The 14,941-nt window shown below is 35.9% G+C and overlaps 1 protein-coding gene across 1 annotated transcript; it reads left to right on the top strand.

The window, feature by feature from the left end:
• Positions 1 to 162: 162 nt before the first annotated feature.
• Positions 163 to 13,241, top strand: LOC128216442 (ruvB-like 1). The gene is made up of 10 exons (XM_052923007.1): positions 163 to 384; positions 4,147 to 4,233; positions 6,207 to 6,423; positions 9,190 to 9,347; positions 9,557 to 9,706; positions 10,153 to 10,216; positions 10,765 to 10,963; positions 11,596 to 11,698; positions 11,885 to 11,976; positions 12,716 to 13,241. The coding sequence occupies exons 1-10, from the start codon at positions 244 to 246 to the stop codon at positions 12,873 to 12,875; spliced, it is 1,371 nt and encodes a 456-aa protein (XP_052778967.1). The 5' UTR covers positions 163 to 243; the 3' UTR covers positions 12,876 to 13,241.
• Positions 13,242 to 14,941: the final 1,700 nt, after the last annotated feature.

Raw genomic sequence — 14,941 nt, 5'->3', positions numbered from 1 at the left:
TACGTGGACAGCGGGTGTCGTAATTTTGATAAAGTTATTTCATTTTCAGTCGTATTGAAATAAATGTTTTTAATCCAATTCAAAGTCAAAATGAACTTCAAATAGCTGGTTTGAACAAGTTGTATCAGTCAAGTTTTGATATATGATATTGTCGCAAAATATATTTACAGACTGTTTTACGGCAAGCGTGAAGTTGCCGCAAGTTTCAACGCGAAGTGTTTGTTTATACAGATTTCCACAAAAATGAAGATCGAAGAAGTCAAAAGTACCACTAAAACGCAAAGAATCGCCACTCATAGTCACATCAAAGGACTAGGTTTAGATGAAAATGGGTGTGCTATTCAGAGTGCCGCCGGTTTGGTTGGTCAGGAACTGGCTAGAGAGGTTTGTGTCAAAAATGTTCTGGAAACTTCTAAAATACACAGTCATTAGTTAAGTTGTCCATGTGGTTGTAGAGACCAATGCATCATAACATCGTAGTCTAAAATAATAGACGTGTTATACGGGATTCTTCCAATCCCTAACGTCTAAACGGGAATGTGCAAAAAACGGGGGTGTTTTAAAAATATTGAAATTGTTTTAAGTGAAGTATTTTATGGTTGAAATTGATCATAAAGAGTTATATTCATACTTTACCATGTAAGTGAAATGTTATTTTGCACTAAACAAGCATTTAATTCATTAAAACAAGTTGTTTACCTTTCCAATAAAACGAAAGTTGACTGACACAAACAACAATTATGCGAAGGGGAACAACTCGATACAATCGTAATAGCTCGGCCTCCTCCGACAAAGCTTCGTGATAGACCTCGTTATACAATCGTAACAACTCGGCCATGGCCAAAATGTTCCGAGCGATTTAAAACTGTGCCCTAAAGCCTTGCAGGTGCGCTTCATGTATATATCGTTATGTTTTGACAGAATGAAATGAAGAAAAGTCGTCAAACTCATAATTATAAGTTGGATATTTATTTTTTTTGTATGGAACTGATATAAAATAACATTATCTGGTAATCTTTCTTGTTTTTATGATATTTTATAGACGCTATATGCTTTAACCCGGAATCCTGATCGGAACAACTACCCACTTTTGATACTAAACAATTTGTACGTGAAGGATTTGCCATATCAAAAATCTAAAAAAAATCCGTCAACGTACAATTATTTGGACTACATAACATCGATGCATAAACAATTTCTGCTTCTTAGATCAATTCAGTTTATTTCTTTGCAATTTCAGTATTAGCCACAATCTAGTCCAAATAATTGTACGTTGACGTTTTTTTTTTAGATTTTTGATATGGATGTGATATGGATGCATTGAGTCGCCACAAAATTTGTCAAAGACTCTGAAGCGGCTGTTTATACAGACTATTTCAGTATTTGTTCAAGTCTAAGTCATATTCATAATTCAAGACGCCACTTTTATCAAATCACTTATCTAAAATATTGTTAACCTGTTTAAATAAAATGGTTTCCAGCAAAGTTTCTTTTAAAATGTATGCGTTGAGACATTTAAAGTATTTGACATTCACCTTTGAAGCAATCTATCCGATTAGTTATTGAAGCCTTACTTGTTGGTTTTTCATTTTTTTGGGAGTTTGCTCAGACACAGTCAAATGACTACATCAGTAAGTTTCTTTTTTGGGGGGAACCACCTTGCTGCATCGTGAAGTTTTGTGACATTCAGATGGAGGAAAAAGTGTGACAGAATTCTGTGGTCATACTGAAGTACACATGAATCTGTTAGTTTGTTTTGAAAATTTCATTATTCATCATGCATGCCATATCTCCCGGGGAGGGGTAAATATACAGAAATTTTTGTCCATTCTCTGGTTTACCAAGGAAGGCAATATCTGTCGTAGTTACCACTAAAAAAAACAAATAATCATAAAATCAGGACCTTAACCAGAAAATAATTAATTTGCAACTCTTTGAGTGGTTGAGTGGTTTTGTTTTTACATTTCCACTACCAGTGATTTTTATTTTAATTTTCAAAACCACCTGTGGCTTTACAATTGGGGAAAATAAGCGTGTTAATTCCCAAAATTGGGAAAATACAATGAACATTAAAATGGTCATTTAAAATAACCAGTAACAAAGAAACCTATTAAAACTGTTTCAACTCTCTGTAAAACATGATTTTTGTGCCAAATGATCCCTATCAATGTTGGGAAATTATTCATAAATATTAACAAAGGATATAATTTATATAATACTTTAATGAATTACATTGGTATTTTCATCATAATATGCACTGACTCTGTTAACACCTTACATTGTTTAATCCCTTGTTTTAACTCTTTGAAATAAACAATTTCTTAATTCCTCTTAAATTGGATACAAAATCTCCAGTTTAATAAAAATGATGACTTTCACACTCATAGAGAGAATGGAATTAATATATCAATATTTTTATTTTTTTCCAATTTCCAAATAGTCTTGTTTGCAATTGATCAAAACACAAATGAATGAATTTTGTAAAATCTCATCAACATGTTTCCTTCGGCATTCATCAAAAAGTAAATACACCATCATTATAATAAATAAATACTTTGTCATTTCACCCAGTTGTCTACTTTCAGTTTCATTTCTCAGTTCTGTCATTTTCCGATATTGGCAATGAAGGTCAATGTCATGTATGTAAACATGTAGGTAAGGCATGACAAAGAACAGCATTGTCTATTTAATTAGTTATTTTAATCCTCTCCTGCACCGAATAATTTACTGTCACTTTTGAATTATAAATCCTTTTGTTGACAATGACACATGTTTTAACACAATGTTTTTAACTCTTAATTTGTTACATACTCTCTGAATGGATAAAAAAATATATTTCAACCGATGAAAATCCACATTTCACCATGACGCGGATGTTACATCATTGTATGTCTCTTTGAATAGACGCTTGCATGTAAGGGAAATAACTGTTTTGTTTACATTTCCATCGTCTTTTATTCTTATTATTTTTAGTTTGAGAACTCCAGATTTGGAATTTGTATTCAGTAATGGGGAAAAAAAGGATACTTTATGACATGAATACCGGCTATAAATATTGCTGAAAAAAAAACCCTGACAATTCATAATTGTATTTTTTATTCATTTCTGAGGGGAATTGATAACCTTTTTTTGGGAAAATATGACTATTTTTTTGGGAAAATTGGACGATTTTCGGCGAGGGGAAACAGCCATTATTCGGCAGTAAATTTCACGAAAAAATATCACTGACTACCAACTGGCACATTTTAGTGTACTTTTAGAGATGATTTCTTTAATAAGGAAAAGGAAGCAATCATTGCTATCATGTAAATTTTATTAAGAAATATTGATAAAAACTTATGTTTTAATATGAATGAATATAATATATATCAATCAACATGCGTTAAAAAATCTCCCCCCTTTGATTATAGAAATTACCTAAAAGTGGTCTTCTCCAATAAACTACCTTTGTCCAATCATCACCAAATTTGGTCAGGAGGTGACCGGGATTAAATATATCAATCAACATGCGTTAAAAAATCTCCCCCCTTTGATTATAGAAATTACCTAAAAGTGGTCTTCTCCAATAAACTACCTTTGTCCAATCATCACCAAATTTGGTCAGGAGGTGACCGGGATTAATATCTTAAACATGTTTGTTAACCAGCCATATCTCTCGAGTCACCCGAATGTTATCACCCTTCAGTTATAGAAATTACCTATAATTGGTCTTGTCCAATCAATAACTTCAGAGGCATTTGTCCAATAATCCCCAAATTTGATCTGAATGTGTATTGGCAGAATATCTGTCAGGTTTTATAACCAGCCATGTCGCTTCTGTCACTCATGAGTTATTACCCACTGATTGGTGTACTCCGTGTATGATACAAGCCAGATTGAAAGACATTATGGCACATATTCAAAGACTGACCATATGGATCACTTCAGATCTGAATCTTTTTGGGCCTTATTGTCAGTCAAATGTGTCTGTATCTCCCATTGATCTAGTTCTATCATCTGCCAAACAAGGCCAATAATCTTTTAAACCATGGATGTATGGTGTCCAGATCTTAGCCTTTTCGGCAATAGGCTGTAGTTTCTTTATATTGCTATGAGTAGCTATCAATGATTCATATTTCCACAACCATTATTTTATTGTGTTTACAGGCTGCTGGAGTGGTAGTGGAGATGATCAGATCCAAGAAGATGGCCGGAAGAGCTGTGCTTCTTGCTGGGCCTCCTGGTACAGGAAAGGTATTATTGGACATTCCTTTTAGTAACTGGTGTTAATTTTGTATTTTGTGTTTTCTTTGATTATTGAATTTATAGAACAGTTAAACCTCCGAATGACATACATGCAAGCTATATATTATAAGCTGTTGGTTCTTTATCTTTATAGCTGCACCTTCACAGATTGACCAGTTTGACAACTTTTTCATTTTTTGTCTCCATATCAACTGATTTTGGCATCAGTGTCTGTCATAAAGGATTACACACAATATAACAGATCTCAATAGTTCGGAAAACTGCCGAAAAAAATCAACTAGTACAGTATTTAGATACCCATTAGAACTCGGTTCTTTTGAAAACCAGCCAGATCTGCCCATTCATGCCTGGATTATGGGTCTTGGAATAATAAAAAAATGCTATTTTAAACTTAGTCTATTTTTAGCCAAGTCTACATGAGCGAAGTCTATTTTTAGCCAAGTGTACATGTAAAATCACAATTGCTTGCAATGTGAAGGTTTGTTCAAATTATGCTATTTTGAACAAGGCTTTATTTAGTGGTCCACTACCATGGTTGTTCAAATTATGCCCCTTGGGTTAAAACTGGCACTGCCCTGGGTGTCACAATTTTCCTAGAGACTTATTTAAGAAATATTTTCAAAATCTTCTTGTTCAAACCACAAGGCCCATACCTTTGATATTTGTTGTGGAGCATCATATGATGCATATGAAAACATTTGAAATAATGCCCCTTGGGCAAAAGCTGGCCCCACCCCTTTTGACTTAATTTTTAAAGCTACAGTAATGAAATTTTGACCATGTGAACAGTTTTGCAAACAAGCATTAATGTTGTCCTCGGATGTCCGTGACATTGACCTTTGACTGACTTTATTTTTAGAGCTACAGAAATGAAATTTTGACCATGAGTACAGTTTTTAAAGCAAATATTTTTTACCCTCAGATTACCTTTACTTGGCACATATTAAAATAGTTCATGCAACCAATCTGCTTTCAACACTTCCTGTCCTCAGACGTTGAACGTGCAGCGTTTTCAGCTAACCCTAACACAAAAAGTGAACTATATATTTGTTGCCTATTACTCAGACGTACATGCTCTGGATTGAAAATGACCACAAAAGCCATGCCAATAGAGCATAGGCCCTTTTGGGCCTCTTGTTTCTTAAAGCATTAGTAACACTTATAGCAATAAAACATCAAATTTTTAGAGTAAATATAAAAAACTGCGATCTGATCTTTTATCAGCAGTCTTAAATCACCGATTTTCAGAAATTTATGTAAAACTTACGGTCAATCTGTGAGAGTGCAGCTTTAATTGCAGCTTTAATGCTGTTTCAAGTGTTAGTTTAATCAATCTGTATAATAGTCAGAACTAGTTTCCTATACAATAAATGTGGGTATGAATTGTTTGTGGATTTATAAAAAAAACTTTTTATTTGTTTACATATTTTTATGCCCCCACAAAGTGGCGGCATATAGGGTTGCCCTTGTCCGTACGTACGTCTGTCCGTACGTACGTACGTACGTACGTCCCGAAGATTGTTTCCGATCTAATTCTTGAAAACCGTTTGTCCAATCCTCACCAAACTTTAAACACATGTTTGTGACCATAATATCTTGATCAAGTTTGATAGTCATGGAAATCGCTTTAGTCATTTAGGAGTTACGGCCCTTTTTTGCCAAAAATACTTCAAAAATATATGTTTCCAATCTAATTCTTGAAAAGTATGTGTCCAATCCTCACCAAACTTTACATACATGATTGTGACCATAATATCTTGATTAAGTTCGATAGCCATGGAAATCGCTTTTGTCATTTAGGAGTTACGGCCCTTTATTTGCAAAAAAAGACTTGAAAAATACGTCCCGAAGATTGTTTCCGATCTAATTCTTGTTTTCAAATGCTTGTTATGGTGTTGTTTTAAAATCTTAATAACAGCCAATATTTTACTTATAAAAAAAATTTGCTGTTTACTTTTCAGACTGCCATAGCCCTTGCCATAGCACAGGAGCTTGGTAACAAGGTGCCATTCTGTCCCATGGTGGGGAGTGAAGTGTACTCTTCTGAGATTAAGAAGACAGAGGTACTCATGGAGAACTTCAGACGAGCCATCGGCCTCCGTATAAAAGAGACGAAAGAGGTGTATGAGGGTGAGGTGACAGAACTGACACCAGTTGAAACAGAGAATCCTATGGGTGGTAAGTTTCTTTATAAAACATAGCAGTTTATAAAACATAGCAGTTTATAAAACATAGCAGTTGTAATGAATAACTTTTGGATAAATGTTAAACACCATTCTGACTCTTCCCTCATGGCTAAAAATGAAGCGTTGTTCTCTGATTTTTATGCCCCCGAAGGTGGGCATATTAAAATCGCACCGTCCGTCCGGCTCTGTAACTTTCCCTTGTATGGACAGATTTTAAAATAACTTGCCACATAGGTTTCACATACCAAGACAACGTGTGGCGTGCAAGACTCGTGTCCCTACCTCAAAGGTTAAGGTCACACTTAGTGTTTATTCACAATGGAGTGCTGCATATAAGGACATAGAGTATAGGTTGTCGTGTCCGGGCTGTAACTTTCTCTTGTATGGACAGATTTTAAAATAACTTGCCACATGTGTACCACATACCAAGACGACGTGTCGCGTGCAAGACCCGTATCCCTACCTCAAAGGTCAAGGTCACAGTGTTTATTCACAATGGAGTGCTGCATATAAGGACATAGAGTATAGGTTGTCGTGTCCGGGCTGTAACTTTCCCTTGTATGGACAGATTTTAAAATAACTTGCCACATGTGTTTCACATACCAAGACGACGTGTCACGTGCAAGACCCGTGTCCCTACCTCAAAGGTCAAGGTCACACTTAGTGTTTATTCACAATGGAGTGCTGCATATAAGGACATAGAGTATAGGTTGTCGTGTCCGGGCTGTATCTTTCCCTTGTATGGACATATTTTAAAATAACTTGCCAAATGTGTTCCACATACCAAGACGACGTGTCGTGTGCAAGACCCGTGTCCCTACCTCTAAGGTCAAGGTCACACTTTGTGTTTATTCGCAATGGAATGCTGCATATAAGGACATAGAGTATAGGTTGTCGTGTCCGGGCTGTAACTTTCTCTTGTATGGAAAGATTTTAAAATAACTTGCCACATGTGTTCCACATACCAAGACAACGTGTCGCGTGCAAGACCCATGTCCCTACCTCAAAGGTCAAGGTCACACTTAGTGCTTATTTACAATGGAGTGCTGCATATAAGGACATTGAGTATAGGTTGTCGTGTCCGGGCTGTAACTTTTCCTTGTATGGACAGATTTTAAAATAACTTGCCACATGTGTTCCACATACCAAGACGACGTGTCGCGTGCAAGACCCGTGTCCCTACCTCAAAGGTCATGGTCACACTTAGTGTTTATTCACAATGGAGTGCTGCATATAAGGACATAGAGTATAGGTTGTCGTGTCCGGGCTGTAACTTTCTCTTGTGTGGACAGATTTTAAAGTAACTTGCCACATGTGTTCCACATACCAAGACGACGTGTCGCGTGCAAGACCCGTGTCTCTGCCTCAAAAAGGTCAAGGTCACACATAGTGTTTATTCACAATGGAGTGCTGCATATAAGGACATAGAGTATAGGTTGTCGTGTCCGAGCTGTAACTTTCCCTTGTATGGACAGATTTTAAAATAACTTGCCACATGTGTTCCACATACCAAGACGACGTGTCGCGTGCAAGACCCGTGTCCCTACCTCAAAGGTCAGGGTCACACTTAGTGGTTATTCACAATGGAGTGCTGTATATAAGGACATAGAGTATAGGTTGTCGTGTCCGGGCTGTAACTTTCTCTTGTATGGACAGATTTTAAAATAACTTGCCACATGTGTTCCACATACCAAGACGACGTGTCGCGTGCAAGACCTGTGTCCCTACCTCAAAGGTCAAGGTCACACATAGTGTTTATTCACAATGGAGTGCTGCATATAAGGACATAGAGTATAGGTTGTCGTGTCCGAGCTGTAACTTTCCCTTGTATGGACAGATTTTAAAATAACTTGCCACATGTGTTCCACATACCAAGACGACGTGTCGCGTGCAAGACCCGTGTCCCTACCTCAAAGGTCAGGGTCACACTTAGTGGTTATTCACAATGGAGTGCTGCATATAAGGACATAGAGTATAGGTTGTCGTGTCCGGGCTGTAACTTTCTCTTGTATGGACAGATTTTAAAATAACTTGCCACATGTGTTCCACATACCAAGACGACGTGTCGCGTGCAAGACCCGTATCCCTACCTCAAAGGTCAAGGTCACACATAGTGTTTATTCACAATGGAGTGCTGCATATAAGGACATAGAGTATAGGTTGTCGTGTCCGGGCTGTAACTTTCCCTTGTATGGACAGATTTTAAAATAACTTGCCACATGTGTTCCACATACCAAGACGACGTGTCGCGTGCAAGACCCGTGTCCCTGCCTCAAAGGTCAAGGTCACACTTAGTGTTTATTCACAATGGAGTGCTGCATATAAGGACATAGAGTATAGGTTGTCGTGTCAGGGCTGTTACTTTTCCTTGTATGGACAGATTTTAAAATCACTTGCTACATGTGTTCCACATACGAAGACGACGTGTCGTGTGCAAGACCCATGTCCCTACCTCTAAGGTGAAAGATACACTAAGTGTTTATTCACAAGGGAATTCTGAATATAAGGACGTAACAGTGTCGGTTGTCAAGTATGGGTGGTATTTTTTTATGTTCAGATGCAATTTAAAATAACTTGCCATATGTATTTGACACGTAAAGGCAAGATCAACTTTTCATGTACTGACCTTGTTCGTAGGTCAATGTCACATTCGGGGGCATTCGTCACATACTGTGACAGCTCTTGTTAAATTTTTAATTTATAGTCTTTGTACTAGGCAGAAATATACATGGATCCTGTACAATTTATGTGATTGCAGGTTATGGTAAGACAGTGAGCCATGTGATAATTGGTTTAAAGACAGCCAAGGGCACAAAGCAGTTGAAGTTGGACCCATCCATCTATGAGAGTCTACAGAAGGAGAAAGTGGAGACTGGGGATGTGATCTATATTGAGGCCAACAGTGGCGCGGTCAAGGTGGGTGCAATCAATGGCTTTGTTCTATTCTATACATGATAGACAAGGCTGTCTCAAAATTCTTGGGAAATGAGGCCAGGCCAAACCAAACAGGCAATTTCGCTGACAAAAGAGATTTAATACATGTTTAATAATCTAATTGAATTCTAGTGACAGCATAATGCAAAAGAAAAATGTCCATGTATACAACAATGTTCATTACATTGCAGAGACAAGGCAGATCTGACAGTTTTGCAACTGAGTTTGACTTGGAAGCTGAAGAGTATGTACCACTACCAAAGGGAGACGTTCACAAGAAGAAAGAAATCATACAGGATGTTACGCTTCATGATCTCGATGTTGCTAATGCAAGACCACAGGTTTGTAGTAAATGGTGTAAACATACATGTTGTTCTTAATGTTAGTGTTGTTTCTGTATTGAAATAACAATCAGTAATTGATACATTAATTTGGTTAATACATGTACCTGTACATTTTGGACTATTAAAGGGTCGTAAAGTAGTGTGTATGGTCTGCTTATATATATATCATTCAGTCACATTACTTATATACAAACACACTGTTTGGCCTGTGACCCGCCTTATTAATACACTTAACATACAATCATGTTTTCAAATCCATATTTCTGATTGCCAGTACTTAGTTATAATATCTATTTTAAGACTGGTAGCTTTTTAATTATTAGTCAGTTTTAGTTAAAAAGAATCTTGAATCCTGATCTTACAATATTATGTTGTATTCTTGTTGATTATATGACCCCTGTATGTTTATAGTTGTTTGAATGATTGACTGCTTTATCTCGCAGGGAGGACAGGACATAATGTCAATGATGGGTCAGTTAATGAAACCAAAGAAAACAGAAATCACAGGTAAATATATTTCAGACATCTTAAAAGTTAATCAAATTTATTTGCATCTTGCACCCAAAAGTAACCTAATTTGTGCAAAATCCTCCAAAGGAACCATGTTTAGTTGACAATGTTAAACAATCATCTGTTATAAATGGGTAGTCTCGTTCTATATAACTGACTTCCTTAGTAGTCAGGTTTTGCTTAAGCACACTTTTCATAGAAGTTGACAGTAAGCAAAGCTTTGCTCAGTAACCTGTGTAACTGTGAATCAGAAGCAATTTGCTTTTAAAAATTCACTTTAACAGGCTTTAATAGCTGGTTTGTTTAAAATAAATATGATAATGCAGATATTGTTATGCCTTGGACTGTCTTGGTTTTACTGTTGGTGTCTTCATAGAAAATCTTTGTGTTTTCTTGAATTATTTGAAATATTAAACTTGCAGTGACAGTGCCCGTGTGTAGTAAGTCATCACTCTAGCTGAAATACTTGTTGAGTCATGACCATTTGTTTACTTACGAGCAATGGACACGATTTAAAAACTGTTTTTCATTTTTCACTTCCACAGACAAGCTGCGTAAGGAGATCAACAAAGTTGTTAACAAGTACATAGACCAGGGTATCGCTGAGCTTGTCCCCGGGGTTCTCTTCATCGACGAGGTGCACATGCTGGACATTGAGTGCTTCACCTACCTCCACAGAGCCCTCGAGTCGGCACTGTCACCCATTGTTATCTTTGCCACCAACAGGGGAAAATGCAGGATCAAGTAAGGGGCTGTTAATAACTTGTGTTGATTTTATGGTGAAATTTATAAGGTTATAATTGTACATATCCAAGCTTGTTTTTCAATTTTTAAAGCCAATATATAGCAAAGCAAAGATTCAATTTGTGGTTTAGAATTATAATTTTCCGCTGTAATAAAATAAAAATTGTAAACAAGAAGCCTTGCAATCAATGAGTAGAACTGTTTTTTAGGCTTTTTAGGAGTTACATATACATTGTCTTGCATTTAAAGGCTTTCAACGCAAATGCTTCTATACACCTTATGACATGCAGATTAGTGAGGTACTTCTTGTAATGTACAATTGATAGCATAATCTGAGGTTGAAAAAGAAACAAAAAATGGACACATTAGGAAGAGTTTAACTCCATAGAGAATGCCAAGTTATATATTTAGAATAGAAATATGATATATAAACTGTATACACTAGTACAAAATGCATAAAAAATAAATTCTTTTAATCTTGGCCGGAAATTAAAAAACCCAAGTCCTTTATTTGCTGAATGAGTGGAACTTCGACTATTTAGAATTTGACTTTATTGAAACCCAAGTTACAAATCTGCCTAAAAGATTCCATAGACCCTTCTATTATCATCATCTTCCTTTTCATTTCCCAGGGGAGCAGAAGACATAATGTCGCCCCACGGTATGCCACTGGATCTGCTGGACCGCATGATGATCATCAGAACTCTCCCTTACTCACAGGAGGAAATGACACAGGTAGGAAGAAATCTTTGTTTGCCTAATAGTTACTTGTTTAGTAAAGCCGTCATTTTGTAATTTCTCTAAAATAGAGTATTGTTCTGCCAAGGGGCGTCTTCAAGAAGCATATTAATGATGATAGAATTATGATGTTCAGGCTCATATTTGTTCATAATAATTACCAATCTTGCATTGTTTTGCCAGATATTAAAACTGCGTGCCCAGACAGAGGGACTATCAGTGGAGGATGATTCGCTTGCACAGCTGGGAGAAATTGGCACAAAAACCACACTCCGGTAGGTTGAGCGGAGTCACTAGATTATCTGTATCTCAAAGAAAAAAGAAAATACATGCTATATTAAGGGGAAACAATAGGGGATATAGTGTGCATCTTTCATACATTTGTCATTGGCGGCGGTGAGGTTGTGTTAAATGACAAAAAATATATTCTCATGAAACTTTGTATTTATAACGTAACCTATCACAATGAATTTGCATTTGTGTTGCAATGCTATTCACTCTGACTAAAGCAATTATTGAGTTGAACCCCTAGGCAAACTATGAACACTGGACAAGTGATAGAACCCGCTTGCCATCCTCGCTGATTATATCGATGTTTCAGGTTGTAGTTTCTGGTTTTCATAGGTAGTCACCAATTTCTAAATGTAGACATGATTGGCCTTCTTGCTGTTCTCTCTAGGGAGATGAAAGACAAATTCTACCCTTTATTTAGAACTTTTTTAACACATTATATCACTATTTAAATGAAAGTTGGATACATGAATAAACACCTCCTTGGTGGTTGAGGCACCTATGTATGGAGCAGGATGTCTAAGGTTCAAGTCCCACTTCTTGCTTTTTCTGATTTGACTGGTTGCTGACCCAACAGCTGGTAACAATTGCCTTCCTGCCAGGCACCCAGCATATGGGATGGGAAGCTGATGATTTCAATCATTTAATGCCCATGTAAACTCACATTGAATGCTCTACATACTAGAATGTTTTCATACAAAGACATGTTTTCCCTGATTTCAGATATGCAGTACAACTTCTTACACCAGCCAGCCTTCTGTCTAAAATCAACGGCAAGGATGTGATCGGTAAAGATGAAATTGAGGAAACAAATAAACTTTTCTTTGATGCAAAATCCTCTGCAAAGATCTTGGCAGAACAAGAGGATAAATACATGAAATGAGACTTTGGATATAGATCTGTGGTGTTCATTTGTTAAAAATTATTGAAATAATCATTGTTTATTCAATGGTGAATCGAGTGAATAATTTGAACATGAATGTACTTTACATGACATTGTTAAAGAATAGTTAACTGAAAAAACTCTGAAAATTCCTGCATCAATTTAATAACATTTTGAACAAAGTTGTATTGTATTAAAGTTATCAATGGTGATGCCAAAACTTAAGACTCACTGCTTACAGTTTAAGACTATAAAAACTGTTTTAAGTTTTATTTTCACGTGTTTCAAAATCATTGTCTCATTATGATGATTGTAAATATGCATTTTATTTCAAAAAAATAAATAAAAATAAACTAATTTGTGTAATGTTTGACTTTTTTTTATTCGAATGACATTTTCATATTCATGTTCATTTAGAACTGGTCCTATTCATGCATGGTTTCAGTACGATATACGACAGAAAATTAACAAAGGCACCATCTTATCAACAAACTTATTATACGATCACTTTTTTTCTTAAATGATATTTCAAAAAAGTAATATCGATTTCAAAAGTAGTAGTTTGATTAGTCAATTTAGGGCTTTACAAAGTGAAACATTGTTTATTTTGTGACATTGACCTAATAATTTACATACATTATCGTGTTGCAATATTTTGTATTAATTTTGTTGGTAAGATGACATCAATGCCTTTTATGGTCAATGTGGTAACCAATGTTTTAAGCCCATGGTTATTTGCTCATTGTCCAACAACTACATTATGCCCATTTCAATTGAAGTGAGGCTTATTGAGATAATTAGCCAAAGTAGACAGTTACCAATCTTCATGAAACTTGGTATTTTGGAACAGAATATCTAGGCCAGATATGACAAATTCTCTTTTCTGAGTTATTCCCCTTCTATTTACACAGTCGAGAGAATACAAGTGCATGTCTTTGTTCAGTCGTATCTTAATTTGAAAAGAACATAATATATATTCACCGTGATAAGATGTCACACTGTTAATGGTCAAATTTACTTTCAATTTAGGTTTTCTTAACATATATTGATTGACATTAAAATAAATAGGCACTCAAGTTCACACATTATGTCACAGTTTAGTCCAAGGTTTTTAAGACATGGTCACCTTGGAGTTAAAATTACTCTGACTGGACACTTGCCTTTCAGGCAATAAAGGTTTTTAAGTGGTCGATTGCTGCATAGTAAATTTCTTTCATTTTCAATCATTATTGGCAGGTCTTGGTCAGTTGGCAGTGATATGCTTTTTTAAACAGGATTATACCCCTTTGGCATTTGAAATACACCTTTGCTAGTAAAGTTCAGCAGATATTTAAGGATTGATCACATTTTTTCTTGCATTAAAGCTGTATGAATGCAATTGTAGCATAAACGCAAGAAAATTTTTGATGAATATTTATATTTTAAATAATCATTTGTAGCGTTTATGAGCAGTTCCTTCTGATTTACCTCAGAAATGATAACAAAATTTAAGATACTATTTAGTCTGCAAAATTTTAGCAATATTTGATACCATACGACAATTGTTTGTTTGCCGATTTTGTCCAAATTGTAGCAAGCAATTCAAACTTATTTTGAATCCTCCCCAAAGGAAGAGCACATTATGGCCACTACGTCCATCTGTCTGTCACATTCTTTGCTGGAGAATAACTTAAAATCTACTAATGGGATTTCAAAAAATGCAATTTGAAAAATAGACAGGGCAATAGGCACAAGTACACAAGTGATTTATTTCCCCTTTCACTTTTACAGTATGCATGAATATGGATGTTTGTCCGGACCATTTCACAAAAAGTTGCAAAGGGATTTAAATGGTATTGACCTCAAACTTCATAAACAGATAGATCTAATTGAGAAGGAACCATAACACTGTCTTTGTTATTTTAAGCCAACAGGTAACTGCCCTTTGTTTATTTTTATATGCCCATTCATAGACAGGTAGGCGCATCCAGAATGTTGTCCGATCAATAACTTGAGAAGCATTTGTCCAATCATCACCAAATTTGATCAGATTGTGTATGGGCATAATATATTACACAAAGTTGAGA

This window comes from Mya arenaria, chromosome 14, assembly GCF_026914265.1.
Source record: "Mya arenaria isolate MELC-2E11 chromosome 14, ASM2691426v1".
Taxonomy (NCBI): Eukaryota; Metazoa; Mollusca; class Bivalvia; order Myida; family Myidae; genus Mya; species Mya arenaria.
Note: the sequence above shows the minus strand (reverse complement) of the source record. Positions and strands in the feature narration are given on the sequence as shown.